Source organism: Juglans regia, chromosome 11, assembly GCF_001411555.2.
Source record: "Juglans regia cultivar Chandler chromosome 11, Walnut 2.0, whole genome shotgun sequence".
In the NCBI taxonomy this organism is placed as follows: Eukaryota; Viridiplantae; Streptophyta; class Magnoliopsida; order Fagales; family Juglandaceae; genus Juglans; species Juglans regia.
Window position 1 is genome coordinate 9723660 of NC_049911.1, and position 19661 is coordinate 9743320.

The 19661-nt window shown below is 35.4% G+C and overlaps 1 protein-coding gene across 3 annotated transcripts; it reads left to right on the forward strand.

The window, feature by feature from the left end:
- Positions 1-658: 658 nt before the first annotated feature.
- LOC108997699 (26S proteasome non-ATPase regulatory subunit 4 homolog) lies at positions 659-12896 on the forward strand. Of its 3 annotated transcripts, none has more exons than XM_018974062.2 (11): positions 659-812; positions 996-1109; positions 1495-1600; positions 1821-1935; positions 2067-2276; positions 2377-2689; positions 4003-4126; positions 4539-4642; positions 4763-4831; positions 12323-12403; positions 12582-12896. In XM_018974062.2, exons 1-10 carry the CDS (start codon positions 801-803, stop codon positions 12371-12373), a joined length of 1218 nt encoding a protein of 405 aa, XP_018829607.1. In that variant the 5' UTR covers positions 659-800; the 3' UTR covers positions 12374-12403; positions 12582-12896. The 3 variants fall into 3 exon arrangements, with proteins under 3 accessions (XP_018829607.1, XP_035538597.1, XP_035538596.1); XM_035682704.1 differs by having other exon boundaries at positions 683-812; positions 4027-4126; positions 12582-12763; XM_035682703.1 differs by having other exon boundaries at positions 801-812; positions 12332-12403.
- Positions 12897-19661: the final 6765 nt, after the last annotated feature.

A 19661-nucleotide genomic window follows, 5' to 3' on the forward strand; every position in this document is an offset into this window, starting at 1 on the left:
TATTAAAAAATTCACAATTGCACATGATTTATACAAATTGTCTCATTTTTTGTTGTAAACCCTCATAAAAAAAAAAAAAAAATTATAACCCTCCAATTCTCATATACATGATAAGGACATGTATTTAATAAGTCTTTTAAAACCTTCCCAATAGTGATAAAATGTTTTTACATCTTTTTGACCAAAATTCATAATTTGTTAAGACATTGGTCATGTGCATAGGAAATAATTTTTTTAGAAATTCAGTTTGCATTTCCTGTCAAGTCCTAATATAATTTTTTTAGAATTTTTTTAAAATTTTTTGAAAAATTCAATTTACATTTTCTGTCACTGTACAAATCCGCCACCTTTCAGTTTAATTTATTTATTTCTCTTTTCTATTTCTAATTTTTTTTTTTTAATAAATGAAGTTGGATTACAAACGTGTGCCATCTACCAACTAGCATCTTATTTCATTAATTTACTAACAATAGGTGGAGGGGAGTGGCCAATTACAAAATCTTAAAATCTTAAATATAAATATTGTGAAAATCGAGGTGATCAATTGAGGTATTAAATTTACAATTAACCTAGGAGTAAAACTTGTGAGCCATTTGGTGGTCCTTAGCACACCTGATTAAAATTTCCTGTAATGCCCATTTCCAGCAATAGAACTACTAGCAAAGCTATTAGCCTCCTCTGCAAGTAAGCCCCAGTTCTCTTCCTCTCTCTCACGCCACACCTTCTCAAACCTTCTCTGTAAACTCTCTCTCTCTCTCTTCCTCTGAGATCCCTTCGTTTCACTTCCCAATCTCCACGCCATGGTGCTTGAGGTAATAGCCCCGATTTGGTTTTTTTTGTTCTTTTTCCCCAAAACCCTAATTCCAACCTCAATCCCTCACCTTTGGGGTGCCAAAATTCGGGAATTTTGTTATATTTCCCTCTTGGTTTTTCGCGCTATTAGGCTTTTCTTTTTGATAATTGAGAGGTTTATTTGCTTTGATTGTTCTTAATAGGCAACGATGATCTGCATCGACAACTCCGAGTGGATGCGAAACGGCGATTACTCTCCGTCGAGATTTAAAGCTCAAGCTGATGCTGTCAATCTCATTTGCGGAGCTAAAACACAGGTTTTTAAGATTCTTCTTCTTTTTTCTTCTCTTCATTGTTTTGTTTCATAATTCCTCCTTTCGTTGCTGAGAAAATCGAGCAAAAGAAAAGAAAAGTCGGAACCTCTAATCATTCTCATTTTTTTACTACTTTTTTCACCTTCTATAAGCAATGTTCTGTGGTTTGGATTAGAGTTGCATTTTAGACCTACTTGTATTTTAATTAATTTTGCTACAGTGATTGTTCGAATCCCTATATTTGAGAATTGTTTATACATGTTTTCTGGATGCGGTCTTGTATATGAGAGAAGAAAATCCTTTAAGATTTACCTTTTGCTTGTAGTTTGGGTCATATGTTTGTTTACAATTCAAAATTTTGAATGGATGTGATGGGTTGTGTGTACAGTCTAATCCAGAGAATACAGTGGGAGTTCTCACAATGGCAGGAAAAGGGCTTCGCGTTTTGGTCACTCCTACCAGTGATCTCAGCAAGATTCTGGCTTGTATGCACGGTCAGTGCATTTTCCGTTTTCCTTTTTTAATTTCATTCTTTCTATTTATGAAGTTCTGGACTTTTTCGATTGTGGTGTTTGTGAATTTTGATACTTGGCATGACCTGGTGATGCCGTACTCTTCCCATGGTTGCCGACATTGGTCTCACTAAGATGTGAATATACTTTGTTCATACCTATAAATAATGTGTTTGGCGATCTAATTTATATCTCAATGTAGGTCTAGAAATTGGTGGGGATATGAACCTGGCTGCCGGCATTCAGGTGGCACAGCTGGCCCTTAAGCATCGCCAGAATAAAAAACAACAGCAACGGATTATTGTCTTTTCTGGAAGGTCTGCACGATTATGGCTCTTTATGCTTTTGCATCTATATTCTGTTTTATATATTGATCATATAATTTGCTTTCAGTCCTTTGATATTAATATTAATTTTACCTATAAAAAAAAAATCAATGTGCTTTCAGTCCTATCAAACATGAAAAGAAGTTGTTGGAGATGATTGGAAAAAAGTTAAAAAAGAACAGTGTGGCATTAGATATTGTCAATTTTGGTGAAGAAGATGATGGGAAGACAGAGAAGCTGGAAGCACTTCTTACTGCTGTGAACAATAATGACACTAGCCACATTGTCCATGTTCCAGCTGGCCCAAGTGCCATTTCCGATGTACTGATAAGGTTGTTTTAACTTTGATTTAATACATATGTACAGATTCATAATTTAGCTTTAACATTGTTCACATAATTTGTGTTACATGTTACCTTTCTCCCATGTCAGTACGCCCATCTTCACAGGAGATGGGGAGGGTGGAAGTGGTTTCGCAGCAGCAGCTGCAGCAGCGGCAGCTGGTGGTCTTTCTGGTTTTGAGTTTGGTGTGGATCCTAACCTGGACCCTGAATTGGCTCTTGCTCTGAGAGTTTCAATGGAAGAAGAGAGGGCGAGACAAGAAGCGGCTGCAAAAAAGGCTGCAGATGAAGCCGCTAAACAGGAAAAAGTAGAGGGGCAGCCATCTGGCTCACAGGATGCAGCAATGACTGAGAATGTTAATACTGCAACTTCTGAAGCTGACAATAAGGCAAATGATCTAATGGTTGGTGTCTCTTTGTGCTTTCAACCTTTCATGTTACCCCTTTTGACACGATGGGTTGTGCTGTATCCTTTTTTAATAATATTAAAACATATTTCCTTTTCATTTTTTGTTTTTTCGTTCCTCTCTCCATTCTTCTTTTGTCTGAAAAAGAGGGCAATGTTGAGGTGGGGTGGGTTGAGATGGATATAGATTAATACAAACTTACCCCTATACATATGCAAGTTGGCATGAACCTTTGACCTCATATGTTAGAGTTAGTTAAAAGCCCTAAATGCCACTGTACCAATTGAACATTTTCTACACATAAAACGCTTGGTGTTGAGTCGTGTGTTGACCATGCACACATGTATATAAAAGTGTTCTACACAATTAAACTGCTTTGTCTAACTCAGACGGACTAGTAGAGCTAGGCAATCTATTGAATGATGACTACATGTAGTTGCTATGGGAACTTGCATTTCTTTGTTCATCAAATAAAAGAAAATTCTGCTCCTTTCCAAGGCTCAAAAAATTAAATGAGACTTGGAATTGGGTAAGGACCAGTTCCATGAATTAGGTGATTTAGGTTCGAATCCCACTGGGTGCAAACAATCTCTAGCAGCCATCGGACTCGGAGATTTTTTCCTTGAATTACCAGAGGTGCACTTGCAGGAAATTCATTGCCAACTGCCAAGGGCCTGTGCACCCCCGGGATTAGTCGTGACGCTGTTCCCGAACACCCAGTGCCAATAAAAAAAATGAATCAGGCGATTTGATTTGTGACATGCTTGAATTGGGTATTTCAGCAGTAATAGAAAAACATAAAAAAACATATACAATATAATTCAAGCGTTTAAAAAATACCCTAAAATTGGTTTGGTTTCTAACTGATTCAAATTGTATCTGCTGAATTGGTCTAAATTGAACTGTTTTTTGAGCCATGCTTCTTTCTTGCTCTCCCGTGGCATGAAAATGATTCTGTTATAATAATCTACTGGCAGTATAATTTCCATAAAATATTTTCTTCTAATTTCTATACCCTCCCATTGTTCTTTGGCTTAGAATTGACCACACTCCATTGATTAAGGCCCCGTTTGGATACAGAAACACTCATATCATCTCATCTCATCTCATTTCATCTCATCATTACAACTTTTCCAAATTCCCATACAAAATATAATAAACAATTCAACTTTTTAAAATCCCAAAACAATAATAATATTAAAAAATAATATTCTAACAATATTTTATTCAGTTCATCTAAAACCATCTCATCCCATCTCATCTCATCTCACTATCCAAACGAGCCCTAATTGATCTCATATTTGCAATAGGATGATGAGAATGCTCTGCTACAGCAGGCCCTTGCAATGTCAATGGATGATCCTGCCTCTAGCCATGAAGTGCGAGACACTGATATGTCAGATTCAGTTGCAGATGATCCAGAGTTGGCACTAGGTGAGCCCTTATTCATGTGGTTAGCTTGTTGGGTGTAATGCTTGACAATTGTGTGGGAGTTATATAATCAAGACTGGGAGCATTCTCAGAAATGGTATAGAATTCACGCATGACAGTATCTTCTTTGTTGGTGGTCCTCTTCAATTTTTCAAGTGACATAACAACTCATTTTTGTCAAGTGCACATCGTTTCTCTTGTCTCTGTTTTATTGCCCTGAACCATTAAATAGTAATTTTGTTTGGATAGGTAACAATGTAACAGTAATTGCTGAGACCACAGCGGAAATTTCTGTTCTGTGGCAGCATGTATGGATAGTTAGATCCTTTAAGCATATTTCAAAACTTACTGATGTCCATTTATTATTCTTCATCTGTATTTGCTGATTTGATTCCATGTCCTTTGGTTGTTGCAGCTCTTCAATTGTCTGTTCAAGACAGTACAAAGGACGTGTCAGGCCAATCAGATATGAGCAAGTTGTTGGCTGACCAGTCCTTTGTGTCTTCCATCCTTTCATCAGTATGTCTGCCACTACATGCACTTTTCATTTGTTTCTTTTATTTCCTCCCCGCAGTGGGAAAATGAGGCGTAAAATGCTCCTGTAGTTGTTAATGCTATAACAAGTTATTGTTGCTGCAGCTTCCAGGGGTTGATCCAAATGACCAATCAGTTAAAGATTTGCTTGCTTCGATGCAGAGCCAGAGTGAGGTGAGTGCCCCAAATTTATTGGTAGGGTCATTAATATAAATTGAAAAGTTATTCACAACCAGGATATGCTGAAGTTTTATTGGGATAGATTTGAAATTCAGTCCCCCCCCACCCATTATGTTTTTTTCCCTTCAATAGTATGTTTATCATTATAACCTTCTTATTCTGGCCCAAGACTTTTTTATTATTTATGGTGGTGCACTGGTGGTGAGCAATGACCACTGATTCACTAACCTGTAAATTGGTCAATTGGTGCCTAATATGCTATAATTGTATGGAATAGTGCCTTGTCTGACACTTGAAATTGGCATCATGAAATGGGTAATGGGATTTGAGGAAACCAGTTATAATAAATTTGCGTTTCTCTAAAAATGCTTCTCTTGTCTGCTTCTATTTTAGTGTGTATTGTCTACATTTTTGTACATGTAAAAGAAGCAAGGTAAAGTAAGTCTTTTTGGAGTAGGTAAGCTCTAAGTCTTTTTTATATGTAGGTAAGCTCTAAGTCTAATTAAAATGTAAGAAAAGTTATATTTTACATAGAGGGGGAAGGACTTCCATAGCAGTTGAAGGAATTATTAGAAACTGTTCATATGTTCAATTATTTGGAGTGTCTGGCTAGCTTATTGGGTGCAAGGTATCCTCTTTGCCTATGAAGTATTTTGGCCTTCCTTTGGGAGCCTCTTTCAAGGTTGAGTCTATTTGGGATGGTGTAATTAAGAAGATTGAACATTGATTGCCTGGTTGGAAGAGGATGTATTTGTCTAAAGATGTAGGACCATCTTGATTAATAGTATACTCTCTAATTTGCTTACATATTGCTTGTCCATGTTTCCCTTTTCCACTAGTGTGGCCAACCGAATAGAGAAATTACAACGGGACTTTCCATTGAGAGGACTAGGTGAAGCATTCAAATTTCACCTAGTAAAATGGGCCAAAGTTCTCTGATTTGCTAATGAGACTTGGGAGTTTGAAACTTGTTTTTATTCAAACAAAAACTACTCTTAAAAAATAATATTCAAACATTTTTTCAACCCTACCTATCCATTTTCACAAACCCCAATACAAGACTTATTTTCTAAAAAAGTTTTATTAAAAATTCTCTCATTTCCCAAAATCTAATAAACAATAAATCTCAAAAAATTTCTCAAACATTCTGAAAATTTTCCATAACCAAACATACCCTTAGTCTCTTGTACTCTACTAGTTTATGTCTTGGAGGAAACATCATATCATTGTGATAAATAATAGGTTTGTGTTGTATGCACAAAACGAAGGGGAATTTGTAGACCATCTTTTGCTCCATTGTGAGATTTCTAAAGCCTTGTGCAATGACTCTTTTGGTAGAAATGGAGTTAGCTTGGGTTCTGCCTACAAGGATAGTAGGCCTTCTTGCCAATTGTAGAGGGTTTAAATGGCAGCTCATAAATTGCAATAGTTTGAAGATTGTCCCTATTTGACTAGTATGTTGCATTTGGAGGGAGAAGGATGATAGGAATTTTGAGGATTAGAAGTTGTCAATTGAAGGGTTTAAAAGTTAATGATGGAAGTTTTGAGGATCAGAAGCTGACAATTGAAGAGTTTAAAAGCTTCTTTTTTAACACACTATTCCTTTATACAACCTCTAGAGCTTTTAATGGGCTGAGTTTTCATTATCTTTGGAATGCGGATTGGTTGGAAAGACTGTTTGTTGATGAGGTTCATCAAGTGGTAAGTAGGATGGCTAATGGAAAAGCTTCAAGCCCGGATGGCTTCTCGATGTCATTTTTTCAAGTTTGTTGGGATGTGGTAAATGATGATATTATGAGGGTTTTCCAAGAGTTTTTTACTTTTGGAAAGTTTGAGAAGAGCCTCAATGCAACTTTGATTGCACCTGTTCCTAAGAGGCCAGAGGCTTCGGATGTGAAGGATTACTGCTCCATTAGTCTTGTGAATCGGGTATATAAGATTAAATCCAAAGTTTTGGCCAACCGTATGATTTTGGTAATGGAGAAAATTATTTCAACGCCTCAAAATGCTTTTGTCAAGGGGAGACAAATATCTAATTTGGTACTCATTGCAAATGAGTGTTTGGAGAGTAGAATTATATTTGGAGTGTTGGGTATTTTATGCAAATTGGATATGAAGAAAGCATACGGTAATGTTCCATGGGAGGCGTGAGCCACATCTAGGCCTATACTCCAGAATGACTAGTTAATCATACAATTGAAGCTGTATTAGAGCCATTATAAATAGCAAGAATTTCTCATTCCCAAGTAATGTGGGATCTCATGCACTACCTACACTCATCAGTTAGTATTCAACACAGGCTATCATAATCTCCCCTGCTTAAATTCCCAACGTCCTAGTCGAGCCATTTCATCATAGGTGGCATGGCTCAAGTTGGTTGGAATAGACTCTAATACTATTTGTAACGCCCCAAGGGAGACATTAACCAGATTTGGGCCTGTACTCTAAAAAGAACTAGTCAATGGTATAGTTGGGGCTCCATTGAAACCATTATAGAGAGCAAGAACTTTTCCTTCCCAAGAAATGTGGGATCTCATATACCATCTACATTGATCAGACTATCTTCAATACGGGTATCATACCTATGACCATGTAAATTGGGAACTTTTGTATTATTTACTTGGCAGTTGTGGCTTTGGAGATAGATGGTGTACATGGATTAAAAATTATGTTTCAACAGCTCATTTCTCGATCCTGGTGAAGGGCTCTCCAATCGGTTTGTTTTAATGATCTTGGTGCTCACAGAAAAGTAATGTATAATTTGCGAAAAGCAGGTGAGAAATATTAATAGTATTGTGATTAGTGTTTCCCATAGGGAACTCCAAAAAGAATCTCCCTACTGCAACATCCAACATCCTAGAAGAGCCTCTATAATGATGACAATTAAGGGTGTGTTTGGAACATAAACTATTCTCAATTTATCTCAACTCATCATTACAATTTTTTTAAATTCCAATACAAAATATAATAAACAATTCAATTTTTTCAAATCTCAAAATAATAATAATATTAAAAAATAATATTCTAATAATATTTTATCATCTCAACTCAACTCAGCTCAACTCACTTCAACATCCAAACTCACCCTAAAAGTCAAGACAAGGGATCCTTACCTTAATCTCCAAAAGGACTAGTCAATGGTACAATTGGAGCCTTATTAGAGTTATTATAAAGAGCAAGATTTTTTCAAGCAATGTGAGATCTTATATACCACCTACACTCATCAGTCAATACTCAATATGGGCTATCATAATCTCCTTTGCTTAAATAACCAACGTCCTCGTCGGGCCATTCCATCATAAGTGGCACGGCTCAAGTTGATTGGGATTGACTCTGATACAATTTGTAATGCCTCAAGGAAGGCATGAGCCACATCTGGGCATGTACTCAAAAAATAACTAATCAATGGTATGGTTGGAGCCTCATTGAAATCATTATAAAGAGCATGAGTTTCTCATTTCCAAGCAATATGGGATCTCATATACTATCTACACTGATCAGATTGTCCTTAATACGAGGGGTTTCATACCTATGACCATGTAAATTGGGAACTTCTGTATTATTTTTTTTGATGAGTAAACTATAACAACTTCTTTATTATTTACTTGGAAGTTGTGGCTTTTGGTATGGATGGTGTACATGGATTAAGCATTGTGTTTCAACAGCTCATTTCTCAGTCCTGGTGAACGACTATCCAATTTGCTTGTTTTAATAGTCCCCGTGGATTAAGGCAAGAGGATCCCTGGTCTCTTCTTTTATTTGTCTTCATTATAGAGGCTCTTAGTAGGATGTTGGATGCTGCAGTAGGGAGGTTCTTTTTGGAATTCCCTGTGGGAAGCACTAATCATGGTACTATTAATATATCTCACCTGCTTTTTCGCAGATTATACATTGCTTTTCCTGTGAGGGCCAGGATCATTTTCAAGCATTGAGGGCAATATTACTTTGTTTTTGAAGATGTCTTCGGTTTAAAAGTGAATCTTAGGAAGTTCGAGTTGGTCCTGGTGGGCAATGCTTGTAATACTTAAGAGTTTGACAAGAATTTTGGGATGTACTGTCTCTTCTTTGCCCACGAAGTACCTTGGTCTTCCGCTTGGGGCTGCTTATAGGATGAGCTAATTGAAAAGGTCGAGCAAGGGATGGCAGGTTGCAAAAGGATATACATATTTCCTATCTTTGTTTCCTTGTGGTATGACAAATCGTATTGAGAAGACCTTTCATGATTTTTTTTTGGGGAGGAATTGGGGATGAGGTCAAGCCCATCTTGGTAAATGGGACAAGGTATGCTATCCAATTTCTTGAGGTGGATTAGGGATTTGGAAACTTGAGGATTTTTATTAAAGCCCTCCTTGGGAACTGGCTTAGGCGATTCAAGAAGGGGAGACAAGGGGAGGCCCTGTGGATTGTTGTTATTGATTCTAAGTATGGGAGTGCTTGGAGGGGTGGTGCTCCAACGAAGTTCAAGGTGCACATGGTGTGGGCTTGTGGAAAAATATAAGAGCTGGTTAGGGGGAGTTTGCTAGATAGTTCAGATTTGCAGTTGGTGATGGCTCCAAAATTACACTTTGTCATGATACTTGGTGTGGAGATAAGCCTCTCAAGGATACATTTCCAGAACTTAATGGATTGCACATGACCAGGATGCTTTAGTGGCTCCTCTATGCGATTGTTATAGTGGCACTGCATAATGTTAGTTTGCATAGAGCTGCTCAAGATTGGGAGATGGGTGCAATTACAGATTTTCTCAGCCTGCTGTATTATTTAAGTAGTGGCAGTGTTGCTGCTGATAAAGGTGGTTTGGCTTCAGTCCGGGACTGGGAATTTTTTCATTCAGTCTTTGTACTAGGCTATAAATCTATGATGGGTAAGAATTTTTGTCATTTCCCTTGGAAAGGTATCTGGAGGAGCAAGGTGCCTCAAGGTTGCTCTCTTTGGTTGGACTGCTGCTCTTGGGAAAATCCTTACCATGGATAACTTTAGGAAGCAGCAGATTATTATCGTAGATTGATGTTGTATGTGTAAAAAAATGGGTGAATCCACGGACCATTCGTTGCTCTGTTGCGAGGTGGCCAAGGCTTTATGGGATGAGATTTTTAGGAGGACTGGGCTTGTGTGGGTTATGCCCAGGAGGGTGGTGGGTCTTTTTACTAGTTGAAGGGCCTTCAGGGTAATCCCAACATTGCAGCGGTTTGGAGAATGATTCCCTTATGTTTCATGTGGTGCATTTGATTGGGGAGGGATAATTAGAGCTTTGAAGATAGGGAATGCTCTCTTGATTCATGGGCTTCTGTAATTGATTTCAATGGTGCCAGCTTCCATGATTTCCTTGTTTCTTTTTCAAGCACCCAACTTTTTCTAGGTGTTTCCTCTTGTCTACTTTGTCTATGCCTATTTTTATTGATTCAATAAATTTTAATCTTACCTATAAAAAAAGGATTCATGATTTTCTTATATCTTTTACTAGTTCTAGTTAGGTGTTCCTATTGTATACATCTGTTGTACTTGGGCTATGCGTTTTGTGATTTTTAGTAAAATCGTCGACTACCCATAGACCACCTACCATTATGCTTATCATATGGGGTATCACAACTACTCTTCGGAAAAATCTGTTCCCCCCCAAACTAGATTTTGCATGGCATATTCTAATAGTACTGTTAGATGCCAAAAGGGCGGGGTGTGATACTAACATTGCGGAATGTGTTTTCAACCAGATTAAAGCTTTTCACTTGTTTTCACCTCAATTACATTTAGATTGTTTGGGTTTAATTGTAGATCCAGCAATGCAGTTTCTCTCAAACATGGTAGATATGTTTCTTATTTTCTACTCAAAAGCCTTAAGTCATCTATGGGGGATCAGTACACAACTTGAAAGTGGATATCCCAACTGTTGGCTCCATATACCGAAATATGGGTTCTTTGTTATGTTTTCATCTTCTCTTCTTCGTCACCATGTATGTCACCATCAACCCTTCCTCATGCAAGCAACAAGTTGCTGAATACATCTCATCTTGGCATGTTACCGAGTGTTACTGGATTTATGTCCTTTCATTTTACCTATCAAAAAATATTTAGCTGTTTGAAGAGATGGCATGGAGGTTTTCAATTGTGGTCAAGTGAGTTAAATTGTGGCTTGTTATTTTTTGGAATCTGTATTTTTGTGGTAACTATGTTGAGTATTGTGTTTATCAATGGGTGAAGAATATGAGCTTTCTACATATGATCATCATGAATTGACTCGTAACCAAGTTGCCTCTGATCTTTTACCAATGTCAGTTATTGATAATTGTACATTCTAACAATTTTAAGCTCACCTTAGGAAGCAAACGACACCTGGTAGAGGTTGGGCGGAGCTTAAAGAAATGAGTCCTATCAAAGAAAGCCATTGTGTACTAATTTGGCTAGCTGGATTTTTTCAGCTGGCTATGAGGTTGGTCAATTAACCCGAAATAGTTGGGGAGAGGAAAGGTTCTCTTTTTAGGATACCCTTGAGAACAAATCTAGTGGAGACGGGTTAGGGCTGTAGCTCAGAGGATTAGAGCATGCGGCTACGGACTGCGATGTCAGGTGTTTGAATCCCTCATCCACTGGCCAAAAAGGGAAGTGCCTTTCCCCCTTAGGGTAGGAAAATCATGATTAGGATTGCAGACCCAAATTTATGGAACTTGGGCGTGGGTTTTTTTCTTGAAATGTAATGTCATGTTTTGGCCTTATGTGCCCCTAACTTAAAATAGGTGATGTAATGGTTGCTGCCTGACTAAACATGGAAGGAGGTTTGCTTCTCCATCAATTGAAATGATATTACTGAGGATACATAAGAATAGAATTAACAAAATCCTCGCGATGTAGGGGCAATCAAGAAAGGCACGTGAGTGAGGCAAATGGAATTAATTCAAGCCCGCAAGTCCCAACCGTGGGGCAAATGGAATCCTATACCTAAAACAGTTCATAAAAGAATTGATAGTTTGGCACCGGACAGCACAGCAAGAAGCTTCCTGGCTGCCCAATTTCACATGAGATGAGAGTATACGGTAGTATGTGTAACTAACTGGTATTGGCAATAGTGAAATGAGTGGGATCAGGCTCAATGCCGTGCACAAGGGCAGCGAGATCTAGTTGATTGGCTGGGAAAGTTATAGCTGGGTGAGAGAGCATCTCCTAAATTGAAATAAACCCAATTATCATGTCCCTGAAAGTGGCTCCTTTGCAACCGAGGACATAAGTCGTGCTTTTTACTGAGGTGATTCGAGGAGGGTTTGGTATTGATTGCTATATTGTGATCAGCATGTTTTGTTGGTAAATGATCATTGTCCATTCATGGACTTGTGCTTGACAGACTTTATTTCAGTTTTTTTTTTTTTTTTTATTTTTTTTATAATTATTCACGTTGTAGAGTTGTGATCTCTTGAGCTCTTTTATTATTATTATTATTATTTTTACTCGTTTCTTATGCCCAATAGTTTCTCAGTATTTTATTAATGTTTTCAGTCTCAGCAGAAGGAAGAAGAAAAGGAACCAAAGGAGGAGGAGAAAAAATGATGATGATCTGGAGTTGCTTTTCCATGCTAGGTAGGGTATCATATATATCTTGAATTTGGATCGATTTTTCTTTCCTTTGCTTTTCCATGATATGTTGCCTGCTAAACATGATTCTAGATTAGAAGCCATATAACTTACTTTTAACTGTTTTTTAAAAGCTCTCTTCTACTGCTCAAGTGACATTTGGATCAATGTTCATCATTCACAGGTCCAAAGCTCTCTGCCTAGTGCGCCATAAGTGAGTAGTATCATATCATAAATGGTGCATATTGATATGATTCTGATGTGTCTTGAGAGGGCTTTTAGAGGAGAAGACATTTTTATGTCATAATGTGCAAACATTGAAATGTATTTCGTCAATCTTTCAATATCACATTATGTTACTTCAAATTAAGTTATTTAGTTTTTTTTTTTTTTTTTCTAATATTTTCTTAAAACGCTGTTATGAATTTATTCTTGGTGCTTTGCAACTAGATGATGCTTCGTGGAATGCAAAATCATGTCTTGACATTTTTAGTTTTTCTCTATCATAATTTTTTCCCTTTCCAGAAAATGATAAAAAGGATATCTTGTATAATCCAAATATAAACAGGAGTAAAAATTGCGTGCTGTTGGAGAAATCAAGCAAATAACGTTATTTTGGGAAAGAAAATATTCTAGCTACCAATGGATTACATAAAAGTAAACTACTTATAAACTGATGTGGTACGTCAGATTGTAAAATTATTTTTATTATAAAGTAAATCTAACGAATTTTAAGAAGTCACGTTAGTTTGTAGATTTATTTTGCATAATTTTTTTTTATGTCTGTAACAGTTCTCGATTGGAAAATAGGTTTGTAAATCTGTAGGTAAAACTCTATCTATGATAATAGGGCCTATCTATAGTTCAATGAGGCCGAAGAAAGGACTTCTACAACATCAATCCATGATATAATGCTCACCCCCGATTTACAAGATTTTGTTCATACAAGTGCATTATTTTGTCTTTGTATTTCCATTGACTCCATTTTACTGTTCATGCACGTGCATTATTTTATGTTCTTTGCTCACACACGAGCTGCATTATGAGCATGTTTGTCTTCATCTACTCTTTTTTGTACCTTCTTCAATGATCTGTCCAAACCTTCATAGGCTTGGTTCTATTTCATTCAATTCCTTCACATCCTGTAGAGAATAATCACCTTGTTCATGAGCCCCATGCGACCATGGCAAAATGGCATGGCCTCTCCCTCCATTGTCGCAAGAGCTTCAGCAGCAACTCATTCTAATCTGAAATCTCTTTGAATTTCCTAGAATAGCTTGAACTTTACATTCATGGTTTCCAACAAAGACATCCCAATTTGCTTTACACCAATATTCTTCAACTTCATGTCAAATCCTGCTCCCTCTTTTTTTAAAAAAGTTTGTATGTTTGCCTTGCCGAGTTTAACCAATGGTTTGAATTTATATGAAACGAACATTCACATTCAGTTGTGCACTTGTGAAGTCTGTTATTGCATTTTTATGGTCCGAGGACAGAGGTGGATAATAATCACATATGTAACTAAAGAAACCGCGAGGTCAATAAAATCTTCCATATTAAACAGCCAATTGAGAACCCAACCAAGCTCCCGTTATGTATTAAATATGTATTAAAGCTTGAGCTAGGGGTGTAAAAATTAATCGGAAAATTGGCTTGGATTGGACTGGTCCAGTCCGGGACCCATTTCCTTAGTTCTTAAACCAGCTGGTACTATTCCGGTTTCGGTTCTATGCTTTTAAGGATTGAACCGGACTGGTTCACTATATTATATATTTTAAATTATTTTTTAATATTATATATAATAAATATAATAATACAAATTATAATTATATATAAGATAATGTTATTATAATTTATAACATAAAATTCTAATATTAAATATGAAAATTTATTTGATAATATGTTTTAAACAGAAAATATATATATTAATAACATTTTATGACCTAATAAATTTTCAACATATTTCTTTTGATAAATACATAATATATTAGTAATATTAATATATTAATATATTAATTACATTTCACTTTAATTAATTAGTATACTAATGTATATTAGTATATTAATTATTTTTTATGCCCTAATACTAATATTATTAAAACTGAAAAATCGGACCGGAATCGATACAACTGGAGATACCGGTTTAGGAGGGTAATATGTGCGTAATCGATTTTAGAAAATGCAAAATTGATATATACTAGTTTGATCTTAAATTTTGTCTAAAATTTTACTAAATCAGACTGATTACACTCTTAATTCGAACAATAATATACTCACAATTATTTTACAATCGTTTTCTATAATTATGTTTTAAAATAATAGTATTTATATAAGGTTATGTTATTTTTATAATTATAAAAAAATCAACTTTGCTATATACAACCGACATTTACAACCGTGGTGCAACCGATTGACACATACGGGTCCCACTTTTTCTTTTTTCCAGTCTTTCTTCTTCTTCCCTTTTTCTTTGAATTCTTTCTCCTTCATTTTTCTGTTCAATTAAAAACTTAGAAACTATTACTTAAAAAGAGGCATTTTCGTCCTTCAGAAGAGCCTAGACCCTCCGCATAGAGACAAAAGGACCCCCACCCAGTCCATTGCAGAGTTAGAAAAAAGAAAGCGACACATAGAGAGAGAGAGAGAGATGAGGCTGCTAACTCACAGCATGTTGTCTTCGAACATCAATGGCGTCGCCAACAGCTTCCCTCTCCGCATCGAGGTGGAGAAGAAGGTGGACTTAAAAGCCGACTTCCGTCAGGACATTTTTTTTCTGGGAGGCTTGTGAAAACAATCTTCATTGAGCTCAGTCCCTTTTCTTGCTTTATACCGATCTGTTGCATAAAATTTCTCTTATTTCACAATCAGTTAACCACAAATGGAATACTGAGTTGCTAAGCACCAGCAAGGTTTAGGTTTTTTTTTTTAGTTTGGGTTCGTGGAGAAGACGAAGGGTGATTTGGTTACTGTTCATCACTTCGCATTGAATTACAGGCTTCTTTTCTTTTTTAAAAAAGGAAGAATTCCAGTTGAAGTAAACACCTCTGATCTGGAAGAAAAAGGAACTTCTATGATGGAAGACGAGCTGGAAGCCGAAGGAACCTCTGTGCTGGAAGACAAATGGGATACCTCTGTGCTTGGGGAACATGAAGGAACAAATGTGCTTGTTCGATTTTGAGATGAAGGAATGGTTGGGAAGATGAAGACGCTGAGACGAAGAGTGAAAATAAGAATGAATGATTTTGAGATACGAAAAATGAAATTGTGCTTTTTATTTAATGCCACGTAAGACGCGGTTACGCCGCGGTTACGCCGCGGTTTCCTCTCTCGGTTGCCTCCAGAATTTTTCTAAAAAAATTATATATCTGTCATTTTCTATTAAACCCCACCATCAAAAGTAAAGAGAAAAAAAAAAAAAAAAAAAAAGGAGCCTGCCATATAAGGCATTGAGAGGACATAAAAGCTGGTTTGAGTCTTGGACACAAGTACAAGAATCAAGGTAATTGGCTAGAACTAACAAAGGCAGGGACACGAATTATTTGGGGGCAGTTGGACAAAAGGTATGATACGGCCGAAGGATGGGACCTTTTAACACCTATGGGACTACGTTGCTTTGACCTTTGGCGCTTCTTTATCCTCTTCCTCTACTTTCTTTCATTCCTCTCCTCCTCCGTGAATATTATATTAAGAGATATCAAATCGTGTTAGTAAGTCGTATTTATATCGTATCAAGATATATATATTACATTTAATGAGTCAATACGAACACGATCCGTTAAGAATTTCGTGTCAAAATTTTAAACCTAAACACAACACGATAAGATAGCGGATTGATACGACACGACCCGTTATGACCCGTTATTAAATAATAAATAAATTGACACGATATGACACGACACGACCCGTTCCTTTTCAACCCGTTAATGTTAATGGGTTGAACAAATACGACACGACACGACTCGACCCGTTTGACTTAATTGCTTTTATATAAATATTTAAATATAAATAATATCTATAAAAAATAAAAAACTAACTACAAGTCTAAAGTTATAATCCAAACAAATATGATCCACACAATTTGTAATAATATTCATTATTAAAATTACATTCCAAATATAATAAACAAAACAGACAATGTTAATATATTAATGATACAATCCCAAATATAATAAAAAATTTAAAATACAGATCTAAAAAAATTTAGAACTTGAAAAAGGAATTGGAGCGTCCTCCTTGCCCTTTAGGTCTAAAGGTATAAATGTAAATTTAATTTTCTTAACGGGTCATAATGGGTTATAACGGGTTGACCCGTTAGTGACCCGTTAAGCAATCGTGTCATAACGGGTCAACCCGTTTTGACCCGAACCCGTTAAAACTAAACCCTAACCCGCTTTTATCGTGTCGTGTTCGTATTGGGTTAACGGGTCGTGTCATATATTGCCACCCATAATTGTACCAATTAGCAAAGAGAAACAACGAGAGTTTGAACAAATCACAATATATAGTGGATTCCCTCTCCTAAAGACCTATAGACACAAGTCTTAATGCTGAACCATATAAATTGTTGTGTTATCTCTTTTTACATTTTTTATAATTATCTATTGTTCAAGCCATGGATGAGTAGTCCAAGCACCACATTTTTGTCAAAGAACCATGGTGAGTTATTCCACCATGCTATTGCTATTTACATTCGACATTTCAATCGAGAAATGAATCCGCAGTAGCAAATCAGTATTTTGAATAAACCAAGTACTTATTGAACAAACTTAGCTAAATTTGGCGAACTAATAAGAAAGAATGAAGATATAATAACTACAATATCAATAAATAAAATAAATTCATTTACACCAATTGGGAGTTTTTTTCTTTTGCTAAATAATGGAGCAATCAAAGGTGGATTCCCTATATGGGCGTGAACATAGTAATACTTTACTCATTTAGACGACTAGTATTAAATCTAAAGTGAATCCATATATGAATGTGAATCCATGAACTAATACATGCCAAACCATTTAGGAATAACCCAAGAACCATTGAGCCAACATCCTTAATTGTAATTAGGAAGAACCAAATATTGTAGGGAATAAAATATCATGAAAATATTCTACCGATAATATTCCAACACGTACACTCAATATCGAAAGAAGCCATGAGGGATACTCTGATGGGAATCAAAGTGAGAACCAAAAGATCTTTAAAACTAGGCTCACTTTGATTCCCATCATACTCCTTATCCATGTCGTAAGGTTATCAACCCCTTAGGTGACCTATTGGCATCCCTTTGTATTTTAACATTCTACATTAATCTCCATTACATCCTAGCAAATCTTCAATGATTCCTACTATGCATACCCTCGTAATCAAAATGGGAAAATATATTCAAACGAAAGTTAGCATTTAAGTGATAATGAAGACTAATAATGTCCGGTCATCAATCATTCTTCCCTTTGATGATCATGAGATTTATGCAAATCACAAAAACTCCCTTCATGCTTCTTATACCTTTTTTTTTTGTAATATATCTCTATCTATGTGAACCCCAAAGAGTGTGGCATAATGGTCAGGAAGGACTCTGGGACAAGTCGTTTAATCCAGACGACATGAACTAGATTATCTGATGTACACTTACAGAAAACTATTTATCAAGATATGTATATTTTGAAATTAGTCAAGACTTTGTTTTCGGATACCTAATGTCCAAAAAAATCTCTATACTTAAACTCGGGTTTATCAACATGCATAGTTAAATGATTAGAAAGATTGCTTTCCCTTTTAGCTTCCCTCAAGTTTCCTATAATCCTATCATTATTCCTATATATCCCTATCAAATTATCAATAGGGTAATATCAAAGATTTAAGATGCTCAAGAAAATATTAACCTTTTAATTTTTATTATGTTTACAATCTAAATGTGGGGTTATTTGGGCAGTGTCTCTTTGCTTACTAATTATACGGAATTAAATGTAGAGGAAACAATATGGTAAAAACAGACAGCTTGCAGATATAGATCATTCTTTTACCAAAATTTTTAGTTCATTGATAATTTGGCTTTGAAATTATCTAACTTTGAATTTGTCCATCCTTAGACTTCCCTTATATGGACCTTTTCTTTGGACTATATTTTAGAATTAAGGGTTTCAATATTAATTTAAATTTAATTAATTAATATTAACTTTGTATTTGTCCATCCTTAGATCCATTCAATTCTCAAATTAATAAAAAGAAATAAATATTATTAAATAGTTTTGATTACATGAGATATGCGATATTCACATTTAATTATAAAATATTATTGAGTATTTAAATGTCATGACATTTTATGAATAGATAAAAATAATAATGAATTATAGATACTTAAAAAATAATTAATAATTAATTCTCGATATATAATTATATATATTAAAAGTAGTCACACCAAGGATTCATTATTCATATATATAGTAATTTCAAAGCTGAAATCGACAACCTGAAACAGATTATATAAAGAGAATTAGACAAATGGCACAACGTGCTTAATTTGTTTGAACGTGTGGATTCCTTATCTCCTTCCAATAAAAAAGGGTCAAAGCTTGTGTGCAATAAAATACAAAAGGGAAAAAGACACATTTAATCTGTCTTGAACTCAATCTTCACCAATACTCTTTCCCTTATATATCGATTTAACATGAGTAGTTTGCCTTCTTTCAATTAATATATATATATATATATATTTATATATTTATATATTTCCAGTATTTTATTAATTCTAATTATCTGATCTTGCTTTCATTTTCTTTGTTTATTTACATGCAGTCACTCCAGATATATATATATATATATATATATATATATATAAATTATATTCATTATCTCCATATATCACACATCATATTTTTTTTATTTTAAAAAAATTATCTTATTAATTGTATGATATATGGATGATGAGTTTAAAAATTCAATTAGCTTAAGAAAAAAAAAATTAAAAAAAAATGATGTGTGGTGTGTGAGACGAGTATTCTTTATATCTTTTTATGGGATATTTGACCCACATCCAATAATATATGGTTGAAACAAGAACGAGTCGATCGAAATCAAACTCTTGAGTTGATATAGAACAAGAGCTGCATGCATATCCTTCATGTTTGTCTTTTCTCTCTCTCTTGTCTTTTCTCTCCCTTGAGGTGGATTATGGACACTTTAAAAAATAAATAAATATAGATAAAAATTATTAGTATAAGTATTTATTTTGTATATATAATGTGGTATTATTTAGATTACACATCTC